General features: G+C 39.6%; 1 protein-coding gene across 1 annotated transcript in view; it reads right to left on the bottom strand.

Moving 5' to 3' along the window:
• Positions 1 to 24660, bottom strand: part of SLC49A4 (solute carrier family 49 member 4) — a 68808-nt gene that overhangs the window by 20371 nt on the left and 23777 nt on the right. Inside the window, exons 3-7 of the mRNA XM_083410560.1 lie at positions 23725 to 23987; positions 19511 to 19640; positions 12238 to 12346; positions 11606 to 11673; positions 5989 to 6116 (exon numbers count right to left, since the gene is read on the bottom strand). Coding sequence (XP_083266686.1) covers positions 5989 to 6116; positions 11606 to 11673; positions 12238 to 12346; positions 19511 to 19640; positions 23725 to 23987 — 698 coding nt within the window. The remainder of the gene's footprint in view (positions 1 to 5988; positions 6117 to 11605; positions 11674 to 12237; positions 12347 to 19510; positions 19641 to 23724; positions 23988 to 24660) is intronic.

Raw genomic sequence — 24660 nt, forward strand, 5'->3', positions numbered from 1 at the left:
TGATAACGTGAGAGATTTAGTTTGATGTTATATCCTTCTAAAACATGTAGCATTGGCAGAATACTACTTCTAGCTGTAGTTTCATTGCTGAAATACATGCAAACATTTGCATATTCTGAGCAGTGAGAGGGATAGATGTACTATAAGAACAATAAGGAATTTCTCAGAGATACAGGAAAGGGACAAAAAGTCCCATGCTGCAGGTTTGCAGTGACTTACAAGCCTTACCATTGGAAGTTCTTGTTTACCTAAACCTGATGGATAGGCAGCCCTTCGGAAGTATAACCTAGAAACTAATTTGGATCTGGCTGCTTCTGACTTTGCTTTCTCCCCATACAGCAAGTACCATTATCAAATTATTGGAGTACATACAATTGCCCTGAAAATGTGAAGTATTATTGGGAATGCTAAATTAGATACTTGGATACGTGGATAAACTGCTTTCGTTATACACAGTGTATTCCTTCTTCATCATTTAAAAAAGATTGCCAGTGCCCTGTGCAACCTCCAATGTCAATGCAAAGCTGCTCTGGCATTAATGCTGAACCAGCTCTGACTTCTTAACCAGCCATCTCACATTCCTTCCCCAAAGCCTGAGTGTCACCAAGCACTGCCCTGCATTTGAACTCCCATACTTTATCTGAGCTACATGCTACACACTCTGGAACTTTTAATTAACAGAAAAAAGAATAAGTTCAACCAAATCAATTAAATCATGCCATTTCCCTCAATTACTCCAGAGCACAAAGGTCGCCATTATATTGCATAGTTATGGTCAGGAATAAAGAAACCACACAAAGCCCTATAAATTAGCACTTAAATAGCTGGTTGGCTTTCATCCTTATATCATTTAATGTGGATGTGAGACAGGAGCTTCAGAACAAAACTATACAAATATATAAATCAAAAGAATGCATTGCATCCATATAATAATCAGTTGCACAATAAAAAAGTCTAAAAATCATGAAGTTCATCTTAAGGATATAAGTTCAACGTACATAAAAAGTTATGTTTGTGTATTTAAAATACTATGTGGTTAAGTTTGGAATAGGCAAACTTTGTCTCTAGCAAATGCAGCAAGAAAAGGCTGGGTCTTTCCATTTCAATGTTGCAATGGCTTCAAGTTGCAAGAAAGGAGATTCCGACTAAACATTTGGAAAATCTTTCTGACGGTAAGAGCTGTTCAGCAGTGGAACAGACTCTCACGAGAGGTGGTGGACTCTTCTTCCTTGGAGGTTTTTTAGCAGAGGTTGGATGGCCACCTGTCAGGGATTCTTTAGCTGAGATTCCTGCATTGCAGGGGGTTGGACTAGATGACTCTTGGGGTCCCTTCCAACTCTAAGATTCTACAATTCTATGATTGAACCTAAAAATAAGAATCTGACCTCTAACTAATGGATTCTGCTTTAGAAAACATCATGCCAAGTGCTAAAACATGTACTGGCGTACAAGAATGAGATAAGAAGAGGCTTTTAGAACCTGAAGATTTATTGTGTTGGCATGCTATATTGATATTAGCAATAATCTCTAGACATGGATCCTGAGGAATGAAAGAGAAACAAAGGCTGCTTGCTATGTCAAAGGAAGAGATCACCTTCTTGTTGTGAAAGGTTCTCTAGTTTTCATTCCCCACAGCTCTATGGGAAGACAACTTATTATGCATACTGATACCTAGCCTGAAAAGATTAATCTTACAATTAAATAAACTTAAGTGAATGTGACAGAAGTTTGGATGGGATCAACTTGTAACTGACAGGCCAACAAACTTGTGTCAGTCACAGATATGAGACACTTTTTTTGCCTATGGGGATAAAATTACTTGTCATACCAAATGTTAATCTTTCATTCTAGCATATGATCTCAAGTTTTTGGTCACAAATATAAAATATACAAACTAGTATGAAAAAATAAGGAAGATCGTTGGCAGAATTCACCTAATGAACCCCATCAGCAGAAGCCCTTCCTTGTGCAATGGGAATTCCCCCCGCCCCCTTGAAATTGACTCCAGGGGTCACAAGAACCCCCAGAACAGTCCACAGGGAAGGGGGGATTGTTTCATCTGACAAGCTGATTTCTAACAGTGCAACACCAAATTCCATCCTTAGTTCCGTAAGACTGGAAAGAATGGTAGTCAATATGTTCACTATGAAAAAGAAATATGCAACTGAGTGTGGGGGCAGGATTTGTTAAACCACATGGGCATAGGATCATTCTCACAAAGCATTAGATAATTTGCATGGGATGTAAGCAAACATGCTGCCCTCTAAATGTTTTGATCTACATCTCCCATCAGCTCCAGCCACCATGGTCAATGGTAAGATATGATGGGAGTTGCAGTTTACAGTATCTGCACTGCACCAGGGGCTCCTAGCATAATAAAGAAACACTGCAAGCCAAGAGTCTTGGAAACTGTGTTGTAGCCTATGGTTGTGCACACTTCATGGCCCTCACATCAGCCTGATTTGGTCTGCAATTAAATTTACTTTGTGAGACGGTTTCTAAGATCCTCTACTCCCTAAAATATGGCCTTGACCTAAGTACATCCAGTCTACTGTCCATTTTCATAGAATCAAAGAACTAGAGTTGGAAAGGACCACGTGGGTCATCTAGTCCAACCCCCTGCAATGAAGGAATCTTCCACCCAACGTGGGGCTCGAACCCACAGCCCTCTGAGATTGAGAGTTTCAAGCTCTACTGACTGAGCTATCCCACACTTGTATAGACATTACATCCAAAAGAATCACAAAGTAATGTTGTTGGATTGCAGGAAAGACACCCTGCACCTGAGGCAAAGGAAGCAAGCCAAATTCATTTATTTCATTAATCCATTTGACAGAAATAGCCTCACAAAACATATAAAAAATATCTTTCAACTCCACAAATTAATGCCTCTTTCCCTGTACCTCAAAACCCCTGCCATTTTATATGCATATACATTCATGGTAGCATGCATGTCAAATTGGTTAAGATGTGACAATAAACTGGGGGCATGGACACTATCATGCAGACAGAAGGAACAAACCTTCCAGAAACCAAGCTCATCCCAATTAGACCAGAAATCACTAAGCAAGTTACATAGACAATGGAACTGACCAAGTAAGCCACTGACCTGGTTTACTAAAACACAGTCCAATATTCTCTTTTCCAAGACACCAACTCCCTTTAGCCTTGAAGGAGGGTGCCAAAAAAGCTTTTAATAATGAAAAGCTATCAAATCCATTTGAGAGATTATCTGTCATCTCTACAGTCACAGCACTCTTCTAGGAAAAAAGCAATGCAACTTAATGCTACAAGAACCAAGAAAAAAATATAGAGGTTGTTGTTATTCTCAGGCAATCATGTTTTGTGTGTGCTGAAATCTCTGAAAACAGCGATTTGAGACTGGCAAAATATAAACTTGATCTACCAGCTCTGTTTTGGATCAGTGGGTTTTGCATGAAACAGAGACAGGGGGAGACAGAGGTGATTTTCACCTGCTGAAGCCCGTCCACTTTTATCTCAGTAAATAAGAACTGAAGTGAATGTATAAGTTTGCTCCTGCTGCATCAATTCAGACAGTTTCACTTTTCATTACAATTTATTTTACTACCTGCATTTGATAACAGTGCAGACAAGCACAAAGGGGAAAACTCTCAATGTATCTCTTCACTCCTGATCGGGAAGAATGGTGCAAGGATTTGCCATCTCAGAGACAGCAGCTTCTGCAACGCGTGATTTGTTCAGCTATTAAAAATACTTTTCTTGCCTTATTAAAAAAATATTTCAGAGCTGATTATTTTAGAATATGAAACACAGATCAAAGGATACACCAAATGGAATTTATAGTTTCGGTAATTCTGGTGGTATTTCCTCTCAACCAGACATCTATTTCAATATGCTGTACTCATTTCTGGTTTATAGCTATGCACCAAGGACAATTTGGGAGTCTCAAAGTTAATTTGAATAAGACAGAGTTATATTTATATAGAGAGGGTACTCTATGAAAGCTCCGTTCATTAATTTAAGTTCAATGGCAGAGCTGGGGGGAGGCAATTTCTGTGGCTACAGAAGTTACAGCAGGTGTAGCACATCAGCTTCAAACCAACAGTGCTCCTCAGTGCTCCTCTCCAGAACAGAGAGTACAGCATCAAACCAAAGACTTGTCTTCCAAGGTTTATTAAGATAGTTTCAAGCCTCTCCAATCCTCTCAGATCTGATTTAAGCATATGTGCAACTTCTAAAACACATTCAGGCAGTGGCACCTCTCAGTTTAAATTAAAATCTTCTAAGCCTTCTCTTTTAGAAGAAAAAGCTTCCAAACAGGAGAACAGAAGCTGATGTTTTAAATGGATGAATGGATTTGCACAAAGCTTCAGGCAGAGGCTACCAAGTCATAAACTCCTGGCTACCCATCTTAAGGATTATCAGCTCTTAAGTCCAATAAAGCGACTTCATGTTTCAGTAAATTGAATGGGAACAAATGTGAGCTCCAGTGGGATAGGGACTGAGAATAAGTGAAGGAAAGCAAGCAAACAGAAATGAGCAGTGACTAAGCCACAAAAGCGGAAGACTAGTTTAAAAACAATGATGAGGAAGAAAAAGAGAGCACAACAGAAAATGCAGCAATACAACATGGCACAGCTTCTTTCACTAACACCTCCTCCCCAAGAACAACAACCTTACCAACTGTACGAATATGAACAAATGGAGAGCCTGACTGGATCAGATGAAAGGAATGCCCAGTTTAGTATCCTGTTTTCCCACCTGATCAATCAGGTGTCTTTAGGAAGCCCACAAGGAAGTCATGAGCCTGGGAGCACTCTCCTGCTGCTATTCCACAACAAATGATATTCAGAAGCATGCCATCTCTGATCTTGCATGTAGTATACAGCCATCACAGTTAGTAGCCACTGACAGCCTTATACTCCAAGAATTTGTCTAATATTATTAGACGATATGTATATGTGGTGTGAAGTTTAGTTACTATACAGATATACTGAATTTCCATCCGGGATTTCAGTTCAAGCATCTCCCCAAGATATAGATACAAGAAGGTATGAGAACCCACCCAACCCCTGCAAAAAAAAGTGGGATGAGGTGATGGGTAGGGTAGGGGAAGCCTATGATATCAAAACAAATAAATTTCAGAAATGCTCGCCCAGTCTAATTCAAAACTAAATAACCACATATACTTTTTGTCTGACTTAACATTACTATGGACAACCTGTACTTCATACATAATACCTATTGTAATATACAAAGGGGGTGTAACAAAACAAGTAAAGGGGAAATGGCAAGTTAATTAGTTGGACGTATTACAAGCTTATTATTTCCCTACATGCTTGTGTTCCCAGATAAGTAACCACAAAACACACTATTATCCACTGGAATTCCAAGCAGGTCGGGCTAAAGGGTTAGAATTAATCACTTGTTTTAACCAATGTTTATAGCTAGCTAACAGGAGTCTTGAAAACCTTGTCAAAGACACGTCAGTTTAATGAACTTCAAAATTCCCCTTGTTGGCTTTATATCACTAAATAAAATTACAGTTTCTTATTGCCCTTTCTTTTCTTTTAACTTGTTTATGGTGACACAGGGAGTTCTTCCAGCTTAATGTATGGGTTGTATCTGAATAAGTCATACTCATAGTAGACTCACTGAAATCAATGGACATAATGACTTCAGTCAATGGACGTGAAGATTTCAAGAGTCCAGTCTTGCATATGTGAATTGGTCTTACACTGTCAATTCTGACAGCTGTCTCCTCTGCTTCATTATACATTACAAAGCGGCTTGAGTGACATTGTAGCACTGCGGGTTCAGAAGTGACCGCAAAAAAATAAAATAAAAATCCCACAATGTATGCTAATCTCCCCTGCCCAGCAGCACCACAGAATTAAAACAGTTTATTGAGAATTAATCTGCAAGATAACCTATTTTTCCAACATCTCACATATCTAAGAACCGCTACCAAAACCATTTATTTGACAAGGCTGGGCATTAGCATACCTGTAGTTAAAGGAAGATGACTGACAGTTGTTAAACACGTCAAAGTGAACCAGATGGATGACAAAGTTGCTCCTGACAATAGCAGAAGCAGTATAAGTTTCAGCATTCCCCGGATAAAATCGGCAAACCTGAAAGGAACACAAATCAAAATTAACAAACCCTTCACAAATTCTGTAAACTTTAGCCAAATTGTTAAGTACCGTATTTTTTGTCCCATAGGACGCACCTAGTTTTTTGGGGGGGGAAATAAAGGAAATTCCCCCCCCTTTATTCCCCCCCCAAAAAAACCAGGTCGGGGAACAGCGGTATGGCGGCGCTGCACCTCCCCGCTGTCCCCCGAGCTTGTGGGGCTGGCCGATGGGGGGCTCTGCTTCAGGGCGCTTTGCACACCGGGCGGCAGGCTGCTATCCGCAGCATGGGGAGCCCTGCAGATGTCTACCCGGCGCGCTGGGCGGTCAGCTTCAGGGTGCCACACGCACCGGGCGACAGGCTGCTATCCCGCAGGCTCCCCAGGCTTGCTGATAGCTTCCTGAAGCCTGGAGAGCGAGAGGGGTCGCACCAAGCTTCAGCGAAAGCCTGTATTCGTCCCATAGGACGCACACAGATTTCCCCTTCATTTTTGGAGGGGAGAAAGTGTGTCCTATAGGGTGAAAAATACGGTACTTAATTCGTTCCAGAGGTCCGTACTTAACCTGAAACTGTTCTTAACCTGAAGCACCACTTTAGCTAATGGGGCCTCCTGCTGCCGCCGTGCCGCTGGAGCCCGATTTCTGTTCTTATCCTGAAGCAAAGTTCTTAACCTGAAGCACTATTTCTGGCTTAGTGGAGTGTGTAACCTGAAACGTATGTAATTTGAAGCGTATGTAACCCAAGGTACCACTGTATAGTGATTTCTAATATGATATATTGAAGTTTAAGGAAGGTAAAACACCAAAAGAAGCAAATACTTCTTATGAATAAGTGGCAGTAGTATGTTTCTAAGATAAGTACCTTGTTCAAAATTGATCTGTAAAAGAGGTTTTGTCTTTATACTTGCCCCTAAAAGAAGAGTTTCACAATCTGAAACACACTGGATCATAATAGACAGCTACATTATGAAACTGAAGACAAAACATTATCACAAACCTGTCTCAACTTTATGCTCTTTTAATATCGGAAACCAATACATGTAAGTTTTCCTCTGATTTGAAACTTACTATTTTCCACATATTATCACTAAAAAAATCAGTGGGTTGGATCCAAAGGGCTTCCATGAACCAAAGGATCATTCATATACTGAGAAGAATCTTCCCATTCCTATGTGTCAAAATACTTTCCACTCTACTTATTAATATTTTCACACAGGCCTAGATTGGCACTAGGAACTACTTTGCTGGTCAAACCAATCCCCCATTCTGTTGTTAACAGTGGCCAGTCACACCTTTGGGAAGCTTATAAATCAGACGTGAAGGAAAAATAATTCCAATATTTTTCTCCTCTGCACATAGAACTCAGCGATATAGTGCCTATACAGATATTCTTGTTAACAGCTACTGCTGCCAACTTCTAGTCCAGTCTCCACCGACAATGTGCTTCCCATTGCTGCCGCTCATTCTCCCATCCCTCTCCATTGTTTTGTTGGTATAATTGTGACAAAGCACCTAGTTCCATGTTAAATACAGAGGAGCGATAAAGATAGAAAAGCAGGAGACAAATGCTTCCTGCCACAAAGATATGTCCCCTCCCACCAAAAAGTCTACTGCTCCCCAGATCTGCTTGGCCCAGATTTTATTATCCAAAAAATTCGCATTATGTGCCTCCTATAGTTACGAGTAATAATTTGCTGCTGTCAACTCTGCTGCTCATTGCTACTGAAATTATACCATGCTACAAAGTTGCTGCATTTTGACTTTGCTGTTGTTTAAAAGACGAAGGAAATTCTGAGCTGTGAAGGACAAAATCTGAAAAATATCTCTTATCATTAGTGAATGCAACAAGAAAAATGTCGGGGGGGGGGGAAGGTTGATTTGTGTTGCTCTGCAGATTTAAAAAAAACAAAAACATGAGATTGTCACTGTTTGAAGTTGATTTTTCTCCCCTCCCCACCACCAGTCTAGTCTATCACTGCTAAGGAAAGGGTGCAATATCCACCAGCTGCCTAAAATATTGAAGGCTCTTCAATCATAAACATGCCATATAAATTATCTCAACGCTCCTGGTCTGGGGCTTGGAGTGGCAAGATCAAGGGCATAAATCTCATGTGAAGGAAGACACGGTACACTACGGGTAACAAAATAATGAAATTTGAGAACTTATTTTCCAACTGTGCCTTCCTTTGACAGGCATGATTCTGTTAACACCCGCAAAAACATTTCTACAGCATGCAAAGATAGTTTGGCATCCAAATGACAGCTTGTGCATCATCGAAAATGTTAAGGACACTTGAATATAGTTTCTTTTACATATTTCAGATAGCAGGTAAATAATGTTCATAAGCAGAGTGAAATTATATTGAGATTTAAGTGTGATGAAAGGAGGAACTGAGAGACTAGGAGGAAGCAAAGCTACACTATAGTTCCTAAAAGGAAATGCTTGATGTAAGAAAATTAGCAGCTGGTAGAACACAAAGCACCCCCACACTGAGCTATTACAATAGGTACCAGGCTGCCTGCCTGGTAAGTCACAGGACTGACTTTGAAATACATGAGCCTGTCACACTTGACAAGAATCATTAGCTAATTTTCCTAATTACAACTTTCAGCAAATTATAGTCAGCACAGACATTGATTCAACTGTACATAGATAACTGCTGAGTAGGCCTAAAAGGGGGCAGTCATCCATCAAAAGTGGCAAACCGCCGCTCCTTGTGTGCCCAAAACCCTATGTTTGAAACTATAAAGCTACTTAATCAGAAAGAGATATCTGGCAACAGTCAGTTAGCTTTTTCTGAAAAAGTAGAAATGATTAGGCTGAAGGAGGCAGCACTGGGGTCCACAGAATATCTACATTGCTATGGAATTTGCAACCAATTTCGTAGCAGCTACAGAAGACATTAAAAGGATATTCTGAGGCTGAAACCAGGCTACATATTTAACAAATCAATCTATCACAAAAGGTCAGGATTTACGTGAAGTCAGCATATCTGCACTAGTCATCTTAAGACTAGAAAATGGTTTGCCAATTTAAGAGCACCTTCATCTTTAGGAGCCAGGTGAAAACGCTCTTCAACTAGGCCTTTGGCTGATTAATACTCCACAGCCTTTAAGCTACTTATTTGTGTTTTTATGCTGCATTTTTATGTTGTGAACCCCCCTGGGATCCTTTGATGACAGGCGGTATATAAATCCAATAAATAAATAGCTCAGATGAAGCAAGAAACTGAAGTTTGTTATTGCTATGCCCAACCCCAGTCCAGAAAACAGAATCCACAGGGGACAAACTGGACCTCCAGCTGTCTGAAGACTGGGAGAAGCAGATGAGATTTCCTTCCATCAGTACTGAAGATCCTTAGAATTGAAAGGTAGCCTCTACAGAATCCTGTTGAGGGGCCCTTAGGGTCAGAGTGCCATAAGCCCCTAGTAGAGGCTGAGGGAGAGGCTGAGATATCCCTCCTCACCTTGAGTACAGGTGCCTAAATATTCAAGTCCAGGCAACAGGTGCACAACTAAGTAGGTGCCTGAAAGCCCACAGTCACAGAACAACTCAAGAGTAAACCCCTTTTTAGGGGTAAAGGTATTCCTTGAAATAAAGGGCTCTTAGAATGCCCTCAAACACCAGCCTGGGATTAGGCTCAGCCTGGTAGGCCAGACTTTATCAGCCCCTTCCTTGAGCTTCACAGTTGCTGAAGAAAAACACAGCTCTTCAAGCTCCCAAATGCCAGACTCCTTGACTTCTTTTGCCTAGACTAGATCTCCTCTGTTCCTGACACTGGATTAAGTTTTCAAATTAGGCTAAATACTTGTGAATCACCCTGGTTGTCTCTGTATGTCTTCTTTGGCAATCTCGTGTGTGAAGCCTTGGCCTCCTTGGATTCTAGGGCTTGGGCCCACCCACAGTCCACACCTGTTGAGGCAGGACAGTTACAAACCAGTATGGGAAGCTTCAAATCTGTTTTGAGTGAAGGAGGGAGATACAAGAACCTAAGGCTCACCACAATACAGTCTGGTCACAAACCCCCAAGGATTTTTCTAATGTTCAAATATGGCCAATCTAATCTTGGCAACAGATTTCACTCTCTAATTAAATCTGTTCAACTTCATTTCTAAATTAAGTTTCCAGAAACATGTAAAAATAAGCAATGGCTGTTGAATAGGAGGAGATACTAAAAAAGATTCCAGAGGTGAGAGAGCAGAACTCGTGACAGCCATGGGATTTAAGACACAGAACAGCAACCCAAAATGTGCCAACATCCATTCAATAACAGTAATCTCCTATATCATGTTAAAAACTATTTCCAAGCTTCTATAGACGCTTTTAAATACTGGGAAGCTCCTTCTTCTGCTCATAAATTATATTGTGCTCTTAAACTGAGCTTGGAAGGCCATCCTCTTCTAGTCATAAGATGATGCTAGTGCATATCTGCTGACTCAGACCTATTATGTAAAATCTTGACCTTTTGTAGTAGATTAATTTTTAAAACATAAAACTTGCTTTCAGTCTCAGAACACTCTTTTAATGTCTTTTGTAACTGCTACGAAATCATTTTCGAACTCCACAGCAATAGAAGAATTTTTGTGGAGCCCAATTCCACAAGGGCTGGGAGGACAAAGTCTTATACAGGATGTAGGACCTGATAATATGGGGGAGCCCCATCTCAAAAGAACTTGTGGATTTGAAGCACCAGTGGCATCAAGAGACTCAATTCTTAACCCTTATAAGAAGACTCTATAGGCAAGGGGATAATAGAATCAGAGGATTGTAGACCTGGAACGGACCACAAGGGTCAACTAGTCCACCCCCAGCAATGCAAGAATCTTTTGCACAGTGTAGGGCTCAAAACCATGACCCTGAGATTAAGAGTCTCTACCAACTGAGCTAGATGCTCTACATATTTTTTCCCCATAGTAAGGATAACAAAATATGATACCAAACCAGCATCAAACCACAGTGTAATATTTGGGTTTGTTATCTCTGAGCAGTTAAGAAATCAGAGAACTTGTAAATTAACTGCACCTCGTAAGCCCTACTTTTCTTCTCTAAAACAAAAAACCTCAACATGACATCAGAGCTATCAAATTTCTCTAACTATTCTGTTGAGGAATCCATCACATCTGTAATGGAGGAGCTGAAAGCAAACAGGTAGGAAAACCCCACTGATGGTTCCTTGATTATTTTACCTAAGTGGCTCTTTCCACCTTTGGATGGAGTGGATAGGGAGCACTTGTCAAACACAATAATATGAACTGCTCAGTTTGATGACTGAGCAAATGGAATTTCCAGCAGTCACTGCCTAAAAAGATCATGAAACACACAAATTGCTATGCTAGAAGATGAACCTATTTCCCCCCCACAGAAAAGCATTTCTTCTTTTACAATTGTCATAGATGACAGGAAATGATCCTGAGGGGTATTGTTTCAGTATAACTAAAAGACAATTGCAATGAAGAAAAATAAAATGAAGTAAGACTGTGATACTTACCTTGCCAGTGCTATGCCAACAATACAACCTCCTACAATAGACCAAAATCCAATCCAACCTGCATCCACCTAGAAAAGATTTAAGAGTGAACAACACTGTTATTTCAAGCACAGTAACCATGACAGTATTTACTATAAGCAAATACCCTCTAGAATTCAGAGGTACAGCACTCTGTAGTTCTATTTCACCTTTGATAGACCTATTCTCCATTAATTTGTCTAATCTCCTTTTCAAAGTCATCTAAGACAATGACAGTCACCATTTCTTGTGGCAGCAAATAGTATAAGTGAATTTTGTGATGTTTGATTAAATATCTCCTTTTGTCTAACTCAAATCTATTGCCAATCAGTTTCACTTAATAACATTTCCCTCCTAGATTTCTACAGGATTTAGTTTTTAAAAATGTTAATACACACATTTCAAAAGATGCCAGTGTTATCCTTTTTCCTTAGCCTCTGTTATCTGCAAATGTTTTCAGCATCTATTTCAACTCCAACCCGTTGACACTTTTACTACAAAAGCAGGACATAGTCTCCAGTGCATCCTGCTTGGTTGGTTCAGTTACCAGTAGCAAAACCAGTATCTTGCCTATGATGCATAAGCTAAGCTAAACAATATACACATATACATACTTGGCTTATGTCCTTTGGGGTTAATATCAAGTCTAGAACACCAGACCATCCCGAGAAAACACCCAATGGTATAGCATAGGCTAGAGCAATCATCAGAAACCGTGGGTTGCTGAAAGGAAAATAATAATTAGGAACAGTTTTGCCAATATAAGATTATCAAGTTGTTCTGTTTTAACTTTGTTGACTTCACTGTGCATGTCACCCAGAGAAAACTTTTATTAGGAAACTCAGAAATTGAATTAAATCAATAACTAAATCTAAATAGCACCATATATAAACGCTAAAGGCTTATCAAAGGTTAAGTACCTCTGCAGTCACATAACTATTGCAAGACGTTACAGCTTGTGGATGGAATTCTGTCATGTTCAGATGTTGTTACCACATATTTTAGAGGGAAATTTGTAGCAGGACAAATATTGAGGGACATTAAAGAGCTGAAAGGAATTGCCTTGTCTTGTCTTATAAGCCTGATTCATTGGGGGGGGGGGTACAAGCTGAAACAGTATGGTGGAAAAACTACAAGGGCACCTCATCCCCACAAAATAATCTTCAATGTAACCCAGGTGTTCCACTTCAGTGTCTCATGGAGACAGAGTTTGTTTGGCTTCTCTCTCCCTCAAAAAAACAAACAAAAAAAACCAAAGGAACTGTTTGTGATTGGACGGTTCACAGAGGTGCTTATTAGGCTGAGGAAACAAACAAACTTACGGTCACTTGCTACTGGGGCCCTGCATTTACTTTAATGTGCTTTCACTTTGTAGAACACTAATACAGTGGTACCTCGGGTTACATACGCTTCAGGTTACAGACTCCGCTAACCCAGAAATACTACCTCGGGTTAAGAACTTTGCTTCAGGGTGAGAACAGAAATCATGCTCCAGCGGCGCAGCAGCAGCGGGAGGCCCCATTAGCTAAAGTAGTGCTTTGGGTTAAGAACAGTTTCAGGTTAAGAACGGACCTCCGGAACGAATTTAGTACTTAACCCAAGGTACCACTGTATATGAATTGCATTAAGCTGATTTGCCAGGAGGCTAAGCAAGTAGATAGCACAATGTTGTGACAGGAATTTAGGCAAGATCTCTTTTTAGTCTCCTCCAAGTATATGACTGAACAATCAAAGAAGCAGCTGCTAATAAGGTGCTTTCCTACTGTACTTCACACTGCTGTTGCTAAGCTCTTCTTTCTGGCACCACATTTTAAAAGCATTAATTATGTTCCAGCGTGATCTGTAGGACATGCTTCTGCTTCAGACTTTCCTTGCCTTCAACATTGTTATTATTTTTATTAAACTGCCTTGAGTGCTAACGTTTGTTAGACAACAAGAATCAGTTCATTAAGTGCCGAAAGAAAAATATTTTAGTAACAAATAATATTTTTCAACTTTATTTGTTGCTGTTACTATTCAGACACACCTCAGTTCCTCGATTACACACCAGCATGAAAAACAAACAGAAACTCAGAAACTGGCTTCTGCCTGCAGCTCCATTTGCATTTCCACCCTATTAGACTCCTATCAATCGCAGGGAACATGGCTATAGAGCTGGTAGATTGTGGTGTTGGGAGCGATCCCTGATCCATAGCAACACGGAGCCCTAAATTATGGCTATTATTTTTGCAGCATGAGCTACGGGATATCTAGCTTAAAATCAAAATATAACTGAGAACCATGCTGAAGGTTGTCTGCAGTTACGTTTTCTCCCCTCACTGCTTCAATTGCTGCTTAATTCTACAGAATTAGCTCCAACTTGGGTGGAATGGTGAGAGCTGAAGTGCTATTCTTAAAAACAGCCAATGAGGTAAAATGTAATATACATGCAAGCACTTGAAACATCTGCTTAATTGCACTCTTCTCTTTTTCTTTAGCTATTTGTTTATCAAATAGTAAACAAAGGAAGTGATTTTTTGCCAAGTACACGCCATTCATCCATCAAAGAACAACATCTGTGTGTTTACTACACATGTAACAAACTTGGCTCGAAGACACAGTTGTTGAGCTGGGTACCTGGCTGAACAGCCAACTACCCGGTAGAGTGCACACTATACAGAAAACTCTTCAACCTTTTTCAAATATGTCATGCCTGTGCCCTACTGAAAGCATGAGAGGAAGAAAGCACAGCTTCACTTACATCAGATGATAACTAATGTGATATACTGACATGGCAAACAAGATCCTGTACAAACGTGCCTCTCCAAATCTCTATTTTTGCCTAGCAACATAGTGATTTACGGCCCAAGGAGAAAAATCTCAAAAAATGGCAATATTCAAATAAATCTATAGAAATTATTCACTTGAAAGCCTTTGGAAGGGGGAAGGGAAGAAGAAAGGAATTTGGAAACAGTGACTACAATTTCCATTAAGACAGAGAGACAACTCCAATAAGCTGTGCTAAGGGATTCAGTGTTTTCCCCCTCTTGAAAACAATTCACCTTCACTGCACACTAAAGGTGAAGCTGTGAAAGCTGTATCATCATCATCACCTTGTCAAGTAAGCAAGAGCTGACAGAAAAGCACCAAAGAAACAACTTTACTGTAAATGAAGGAAACAACAAGCTGTTATCTGTTTAGAAAGAAGTATATGCTTCTCAACTGTTTCCATTTGAGAACTGCGGGGATCATACAGCTTCACCGTCCATGATTTACTAAAGGCATGGCCAGTAAATCAGTATTATGTTCTGTATTAAGAATTTGTCTTTTCCCTGTTAAGTACAGTAGCATGGGTCAGCAGGTCAGATGGGGACTGTTGCTCTTGCAGTAGGGATCCGTTTTGTGGAAGCTGACTTGTTGGTATGGGAAGCGTCATTTTGTACACGTGCTTTATTTGAGCAGAACAGAACTGCTTCCCATACCAACAAGTCAGCTTCCACAAAAAAGAGCCCTACTGCAAGAGCAACAGTTAATTTTTCAAAAATCCTTAAACTAAAGTACCGTATTTTTTGCTCTATAAGACTCACTTTTCCCCTCCTAAAAAGTAAGGGGAAATGTGTGTGCATCTTATGGAGCGAATGCAGGCTGTGCAGCTATCCCAGAAGCCAGAACAGCAAGAGGGATTGCTGCTTTCACTGCGTAGCGATCCCTCTTGCTGTTCTGGCTTCTGGGATTCAGAATATTTCTTTTCTTGTTTTCCTCCTCCAAAAAATAGGTGCGTCTTATGGTCTGGTGCGTCTTATAGAGCGAAAAATACAGTAACTACCCAAGCAAAATTTCACAGAAATGACATGATCAGCTGTTGCAACCCCCAGATTTTATCATCACCATCATCACCTATATGCTAATTTCCTTCTAAAGAACTGTTTCAATGCAATTTACACATAATGCACCTACAGCAACGAGGTTGATTTACACATAATGCAGCTATGGCATTCTCTTTACAGCCCTGCTTTCAAATTTCTTCTCACATGTAGCAATGAGATGGAAACACCTTTTGATTCTGCACCATGCTCCAAGCCATTTATTCTGACATAAAAGGCATTATAAATATAGTCTTCATCAAATGCTCATGTTGGTTTTCTTATTAATAAGGGAATGGAAGACTTATCGTGTTCTCATGCCTTTCCATTCTCTGCTTAACCTTTTCAAAATTACTAACATGTCCGTTGAGATGGCAGAATTATTTAAACTATTAGGATTCCTTCTTTCTTCCCACACCTCATATACTAAACCGCACCTGCTGTAATTTATAGCATCAGTATTTTGCAGTGCAATCGATCTCTGCTGCATTTAGTTAGGTTTAAAACTATTTTAGGTACAGAAAAGGTAGAAGATCCATTCTAGGCATAGGAGAAATGGTTCACAGAGCTGGGGAAAAACTGGTCATTTGGATAACCAGTAAATGATGTTGGCAATGATCCTGCCACTATTTAGTAGTAGCTATATACCAAGACTGAATTGAGATGCCACATGATATAACTATTAAATAAGGAAAAAACTTACCAAATTGAATCTTCTCCAATGTAAAGCTTTAGAACATAATTTATAATCTATTTATTTAAAATGCACACAAACATAAACACATGGTACCAGCCTACTGAAAGCTACAGCCAGTCATCTTTCTCTCAAGTGATTAAAATAAAGGTAATATTTAGAAGTAATATTTGAAGAAATTTAACAACTAACTCCCTCTTTTCCCCATACCCACTAATCTGCCCCGAAGGGTTGGAAGAATCCCCAGAGCAGATCTGGAGTATATGCAAGGGGAGCAGAGGGAGGGAAAGTTTCACTCATGGAATGCTCACAGAACCATTCCATGCCCACAGTTACTTAGCTGGATGCAATCCTGCACAAATAAATAAATACCAAGGCTTAGTAGTCATATACTTCTAGCTTCCTGCTTCTTAAGCAAGAAATAATTCACTCTGCTACAACCAATTATAAAATAAGCTACTTACTCTAGACAAAAATGATTAAACACCTTCCATTAATAGCTATGATAAACAGCCTCATCCATTCTGGGTGAACAGCATCAAGTGCAATGCCGGCAGCTCCACCTGTGCAGCATCACAACTCATGCTTCAGCAAAGTGTTTGAAGACACTACAATGGTGGGCCAACGCAAGCACAGCAGAAGAATCAGAGGCAATGCTAGCAGTGGGGGGACACAATGGAGTGGGGACCACCTACGGTACATAACAAGAACCCAATACGATCCTTGAACCAGTTATTGTGAACGCAAGACTCTACTCAGAAAACCAAAACACATACCATTTATTTAATATCCTTCTGTGAGAGGAAATTTGACTCTCCATAAAGTTTCTCCTTCTGCTGCTTGTCTTTACTGTTTTATTACATAGTTTTAGTAGTACTTACTGAATTAATATTTTATGTAAGTTAGGGCTAGGGAACCATATACCAGATATGATTGCCCAACCAGGACTGTCAATGACCAGAGATGGTGGAAGCTAGTCCAAGAACATCTGGTGGGCCCACAGGTTCCCCAGCCTTGTGTAAACTACTCTGTGACATTTATCTGAAAAGCGGCAGATAAATACGGTAGGCAAACAAGTATGAGTTGACACAGCTAATGAAATTGTACACTGATCACACAACACAGACATCAATGTTGATGCACACTTCAGCACAAATATTACAAATGGAAAAGAAAGGACACTGAATAGGTGTTGCCAACACCAACACCCCCGTTTGCACTGAAGCAAGGATGGAACAGCAGCAGCGTATTGCTGGCATCCAAAAAAATAATAACCACACTGCATATTCCTAAATGAGCTTACACAACACAATCTGTAAAGACAGCTCAATGCAAATCACTTTCTGGCCAGTAACTACAATAGCTCAAGAGAAAAACTTCTGCACTATTCATTCGTTGTCTAGATTCTAAATAACAATGCCGTGATTAAACCTGACCAGTATACGCTCTGAGAGCACATGAAGAATTCTGAAGGCAACAGCTTTCGAGATTATTACATTTGCACAGCATACACAATTTGCATACTGTGCACTATCTGTATTTATTTATTTCATTTATATATGGAGCTCAAGGTGGTGTAGATGCTTCTCCTCCCCATTTTACCCTCATAATTATCCCAAAACCATTTAAAACATCCGCCCAGTGACAGGTTAGTTACACAAAGACACAGACACACCTACTCAAGAGACAAAAAATTAAGAAGAAACATTTGGAAGGTCAGGAAAATATAGTGTACAAGGTAAATGAAAGAGCAAGTTCCAAGGGCTTCTTAAAAGGGAAATAGCCAACATAGAATTAGTCTGCTCTTATATTATTAATCGTGACCAGCATTTCAAATTACAGCCTCATAGACAGAAATATATTCAGTATGTAAGTATAGGAGTGTATTCTTTTTTCTTTTATCTTTAAAAGGCTGGTAAATTTGAACTTTTGTAGTTCTCCATTCAACTTTACAGGGATCTCAGATTCAGCGTTTAGAATATTATGAACAAGCATCCATTTTATTAACATAGCTCCCAGATGGAGCCCTGTCAATAGGCATTTTATATTCCACCTGCAGATCCAGCTGTTATTCAGGTTTTTATTTGACAGTAACATTTTTACAACACAGCCCGCAGGCAGACAAGGAGGCTGGCTCTCAGGTGACAGCAGCAAAAATGGTGCCAAGTGTCCTAAATGGAAATTGATACTTTATATATATAAAACAGTATCTTGCATACTCCTCGGTTTCTACTGACTGGCTAATTCCATTTTGGGACCCAAAAAATATAAGCCACAATTAACAGAGGAATTAGGGTCTCTTCTTCTCTGTCCTTGCAGTACTCAAGTTCTCTGGGAAGAAGAATAAATCATTTGAGAGATTATCTTCTCTTGAGTTTCCAAGGCGTGTCAGGAAATGATGAGAATATAAATGAGGAATCATGTATTAGTGTATAGCAAGGGCGTATGGTATAATTTTGTGAACATGCAGAAAAAGCATAGAACACAGGTTTGTCTGCAAAAGAAGGTTCCCCGAGAAGCTCTGTTTTTGCCTTAAGAAAGAGTAAGCTTCTAGTGATTATTCCAAAGGTATATTTGAAAGTTTAGGTTAAGTAGAGAATAAACAGGAATTATTAAGTCTTATGGGGGAATCACTCTGTTCATTGGTGCGCCACCCAAAGTAGAAAGGATCACCCCCCCCCCCGATGTTTTTATCTCTCCACTCAGTCTCTTTTCCTCTTGTCAATCTTCTTATATAAGGAGGGCAGAACGGTCATCAATAGTAAGTAACAGATACATTTTGCTACCCACTCAGTTCACACTCAGAAAATAACACGACTCCTCATGGTTTGCTCAGCAGACCACCTTCAAGTTAACTTCTCTAGTAAAGAACTATAGAAATGATCCCTGAGTGTATTTCCCTACAGTTTTAGAAAAACTTTTAAAAACAAAAAATGCTGCATAGTTCATTTTCCTTGCACAATTTAGGCTTGACTGGTAAGGTCCAACACTAGTAAGGAGACTTCATTTTGCTTCGATGAAGATACACAAAATCTTCACTAAAAATAGAGAACTGATTCAGCTTCTTAGTCAACATGAACAAACTAATCTGTTTCACTGGCTTTTAAAATGCCTTTCTGTTATAATGTCATTTTGTTGTACCATAGTAATTGTTGAGACTACGTAATTTCAAAATTGTGGAAGACTGCACCCTGGAAAAGCAGTATGTATTGTAGCCTACAATACAACACACTACAATACATACTGTAGCTTAATATTGTAGCTTACAATATTATTTTAAAACCCACAAACATTATAAAAAGGGCAGGAGTGCCATGACCTCCTGTACCAAGCTGGCCAAAGTATACATACCTTAATAGCCTACAAAAACTTCTTCTGTAGCTGAGCCTCTGGCTAGCTGCAGCCACACTGGGTGGAAATGGAGGACGTGATGGGAAGTAGGCAAGGGCTGCAGAGAATATCAAGGCCACGAAGCCAAATTCTAAGGGAATACAAATGGGAAAAACAAACCATTATGGTAGATGCTGCTGCTGCTATCATCATCATCATCATCATCATCATCCTATTATTATCCTATTATCATTTCATATGAAACACCTCAAAGCACTCAACAATATCAGCAATGCAAATATATGTGCAAAACCAAAGCAATTCAAATTTGGTTCAGATACACTGGAGTAACAGATCTCAACTCAAATCGCTTCTGGGAAATCTTTATCCACAGGTGCAAAAAAACAAACAAGAAGAGGCAATAAGGATTCCACCTTACTGATGTGCAACAGGAATGGAATATGAATATTCACAGAATATACGATTTGATCCACACATTGATTAAAAAGTGAACCCTGGTGCACAGAAACAGCAGAGAATATGACATACGTGTACGTGTGTGTGTGTGTGTGTGTGTGTGTATGTATACACACACATACACACACACACACACATATATATATGTACATATATACATATACATACATATACATACACACATATACACATACATACATACATACATAGATCTGAATATCTAACTAAATACAAGGAATGAACAAACACATACAGTACTATTTGCTCACAGGGTCCACTCCCTCTGTTGTTCCAGCCAGTCCCAATATTATAAGACCAGGCACCTGAGACAGGTTTTAAAGGACAACCGCCACAGCAAAGTTTTGATCTTTCCCTTGGCTAAGAGATGTAGAATGCCTCACTTTTAAAGGACAGGCAACTAGGACACCATCAACCCCACCACCACCACCACCTAATGTTATTCCTTCACTGAATAATTGCTTTTTCACCCCAGGCCATGTAGACAAGTGGCAAATTGCAATCTCCGAGTTAAATATATAAACTGCCGCTTTACTGGGACAATGTAGGGGAAGAGCTTTTAGCAATCTAAACTCCTACATAAATTCTCAGTAGAATTTTAGGAGTAGAAGATTAATTGCAAAAGCACTGTGTAGTACTAGAAAGCAACAAGGGGCAGGGGAAGTGACTGAAATGGAAAGTGCAGGAAAACCATTTCAGGTGAAAAGCACAACAGGAAGGAAGCATCCTGTCCAAAATGCTATGTGAGCATCTAAGGAACAACAAGAGTATGGGGTTCATAGCAGCCTAATATGCTATTTGGAGTCCATCCATGGCTTTAAATTTAAGCTTCAAATAGGGTTCCAATACTAGCACAGAAGTAATTAAATCTAAGAATAGAGTCTGAAAGCATGTGTCAGCAGAAGGGACAAACTATGTAGGGATGAAGCAGAGGAGGTCAGAACATATGAAAAACGAAGGCAATAGTCATGGCATTATTCACTAAAGTTGAATCCAAACAGAAGACCAGACAGAAGTGGCACCTAGTCGGTATCCTGTATCTGACAAATTAAAAGTCCTTGATGCTTCAAAAGGAAGCATGTGCAACAGAAAACCACAGAAGCACCTCCCAGTTCCTGGTGTTCACTTTTAGCATCCCATGTTCAAAAATGTAGGAGCAACCTGATCAAGAGAACTATGGTACAAATCGCATAGCTTTTCCAACGCAGAGTTTTATACAAAGTCACATCAATGAAGAAACAATGATTCAACTCAAATGTTTTCAGTAAAAGCAGCAAGCAGGTCTACATAAATTCATTCAGCTTTATTCAGCTGTACCTGCCTAGTGGCAGCCAAATTAATCTCAAGCATCCATTTACAAGAACATACAACATTTGGCCCAACTGCCTTCCCTGCCCAATTGTAATATATAAGGTTGTCCCAATGCCCTATAAATATTAGCTTCTTTACACTAAAAAATCAATAACCATAATCCAAAAAGCTAGAAGAAAAACTGTTCTGTGATAAGGCAACACATTCTGAAAAAGCCAGTATCATCACTCACCAAAAACCCCCAAACTCGTTCCCCTTTTTTCGAGGAAAAAATGAGTATGATGCAAGGAGTTTGACAGGTCTGCTAAGTGAAGGGTAAATATTTCTAGTTTTGTATGGGCTGAATCCAGTGTTACAGCTCTACCCACACAACAGACCAACACAATAAACTTCCTATTCCTCTTCTGTTTTTTCCAGCCTCCCACACATACCCAAATTATTTCCAGAGCGTTGGGACACCCTACAGAGCAGATTTTGGAGATGTGCAGGGAAGGAAAGGAAACAGAACCCTGCTTCACAAGCATAACTACTGTGCTGGATACAGCAGCAGCATTATTATTATACATTCTCTCTAGTGGCAAATATGGCCTGGGTCTGTAGTCATTGTTTTATTGTTTATCTACTCTGAATTTTTTGTTGTATTTTAAATTTCTGTTTATGTGATAATATCTAGCCCTGATAGCATGTTCTGATAGAGGGCAGATTAGGAATTTTAAAAATACAACCAACCAACCAACCAATCAATCAATCAATCAAGTGAGACTACATTGGCGGGCACCAGTTGCTATTTCAGAAGTTTTCATATTGATTTTAATGTATATGTTTTATTCACCATGCTGCTGTTTTGTTTGTTTTATACCAGCTGAGTTACACTTAATATATTGTTGGTTTATTTTGTTTGTCTGATGCTTATATTTTGTTCCCTATCTTTTGGGAGCTTGGTTCAGAAAAGGACTGATAAATATTTAAATAAAATACAATATACCGGTATGGAAAGTATTCACAACAGCTGAAAGTTCACACTGCCCGGCCGGCCTGCAAAATTAGTTTGTCATTTTTAGCTATACTACATTGGTGCTGTGGGCAGTTAGTGTCCTGGCCCTCATTGCCAAAGGCTTTAATGATCAAATCAGATTGATATGTAAGGCAAACAACAAATTAAAAGGTCCAGTAGGTACACAAGAAGTGAGAATGCATTTTAAGCAGTTCCCAGCTATGGAAACGAATGGAAGTCAAAGTTTTCCTCTTGAAAAACCAACTACTTTTATATTCCTTGATTACTTGTAACTTTCCAGCTAACAACTAATATAAACACATGCCTAACAGATACATTTTAGTGTTTCTGCATTAACACAACACTCCAGCCATTTCCTCTCCAGTCAACATGAGTGAGTGAATGAATGAATGAATATTTATTATTACAGCTAAACAGCCAGCATACCTCCAGTCAGCATCTGCTTGTTAATATAAACTTGTTACGGGGGCGGGGGGGAGGGAGCTACAATCTGCGGACTACTTTTCCTTTGTGTTCCTTTTCAATCCCAGCCTAGACTTGCTACCACCCTTGCATCACATTCATATATAAGGGAAATGTCTTCTTAGTGGCTGCCCTGGAGGTCTGTGGCTGCCTGCCTTTAGAAATACATCAGAGGCAAAGCAATTTCTGCCTAGTGGAGCCAAAATGGAACAAATTGTGCTCAATTATTGACCCCTGGAAGATAGCTGTGAACACTGACACCAAAACAAATTAAGTTTGAATTGGCCATTCACATTTGTTTATTAAAGATTTTATTTTGCATTTCTTCTTAAATCCAAGATCAAAGCAATTCTTCTTTTCATGATCAGGATCCTAAAATTCTGCTAAACGCTGCTCACAATGTAATTCCTGAAAAAGTTGCATGACCAATGTATTCGGAGACAGCATTTTGAATTTCGTGAAAATCAGTTTAAGGCATTTGTGTATGGGCTAAAATAGATGATGGGGCCTAACACTACTATTTACTGTGATAAAGCAGTTTCCTACCATTTTTATGTAGACAAAAATCTACATAAAAATAAAAATATTTTGAAGGTAACTTAAAAATGATTTACAGAGGAAAGCAGTTAATTCTGGACTTTACTGACTTATGAAAAACTGTTATTGAAAAAAGCAGAACTAAACCATCTCATGAAATGTTTGCTGGAGGAACTGTCTGGCTTGGGAAGTCTGAAAGAGGTATTACCTCTGGAATGACTAGTGATATTCAAGGCAACAGTAAGCTCAACAGCTACACACCTCACAACCAGTGTTTGGCTCCTACAATTAAGGGCAAATCATTCTAGAGCTCACAGTCATGGAGATTTATTTCCAGATGAGTCACTAGAGGGCACCAGCAAACTCCTAATGGATGCACATTATGAAATTAAGTGTGAAATTACTTCTGCAATACCTGCGTACAACACAGCCTCAATGCGGTCTTTGATATGCTCCGGGCTGCTTCCAGGTGCAACTGTGGATGTGCCATTCGGTCCTGGAACCACGAAGGGTCCTACTAAAAAAGCGCATGCTCCACCAAGGTAACCAATCAATGATGCAACAGCTGTGGCGGTGGCACGCTCATCTGGTGAAAACCATGTAGTGGAGAGGAATGGAGCAGCGCTAGTGACAGTAGGGCCTGCCAATCCATTCAACAGCTGTCCTCCGTGGATCAGCCTAGGGAGAAAGCACAACACAAGACATTTACTGGCCAGGCACAAAGCTACCACTGTGGGTGGGGGTCAGTTTCTCCCTTCATACCACACTTGGAGACAACTGTGAGATACTGTCGCTGCTGCTGAGCATTTCCAAGACAAGGAACGAAAGCAGAACCTGCCTCTTCCTTTGCCCCAAATCCTCTCCACATGCCAGATGAGTCAGGTGAAGGAGTGGGGTCAATGTCAACTATGACTAATTAGTTACTAATATTGGTAAAAATCTAAGAGATTAAATTTGTTTACCTAACAGATTATGGTACCAATATTTTAAAGTTAATTGGGTTAGATTAGTTGATTTGGTGCAGTCTCCTTGATACATAAGTAATTTCTCAGCAGGCTAAAAACATTCTGTAATACAAACTGAGAAGAGTTAGATTTTCCTATACTCCTTTTTCTAAAATGCAACTTGAAATGCATTTGTCAATCTTAACTAATGACATTCAGTGGGGAAACTACTATATGCTGGTAAGAAGCTGTTGTATTATTTGGGTTCTCTCAAATAAACCCAGCAGCCTTCACACAAAGAAGTCAAAATACTTTTTATGAAGAGGCAGCTGTCCTTGGGGTATGGAAAGTCTAGGCAACTTTGTTATTTCTGCATATGTCATTCGTACTCCAATAATTGCAGGAGG

This window comes from Podarcis tiliguerta, assembly GCF_965153285.1.
Source record: "Podarcis tiliguerta genome assembly, chromosome: 1".
Taxonomy (NCBI): Eukaryota; Metazoa; Chordata; class Lepidosauria; order Squamata; family Lacertidae; genus Podarcis; species Podarcis tiliguerta.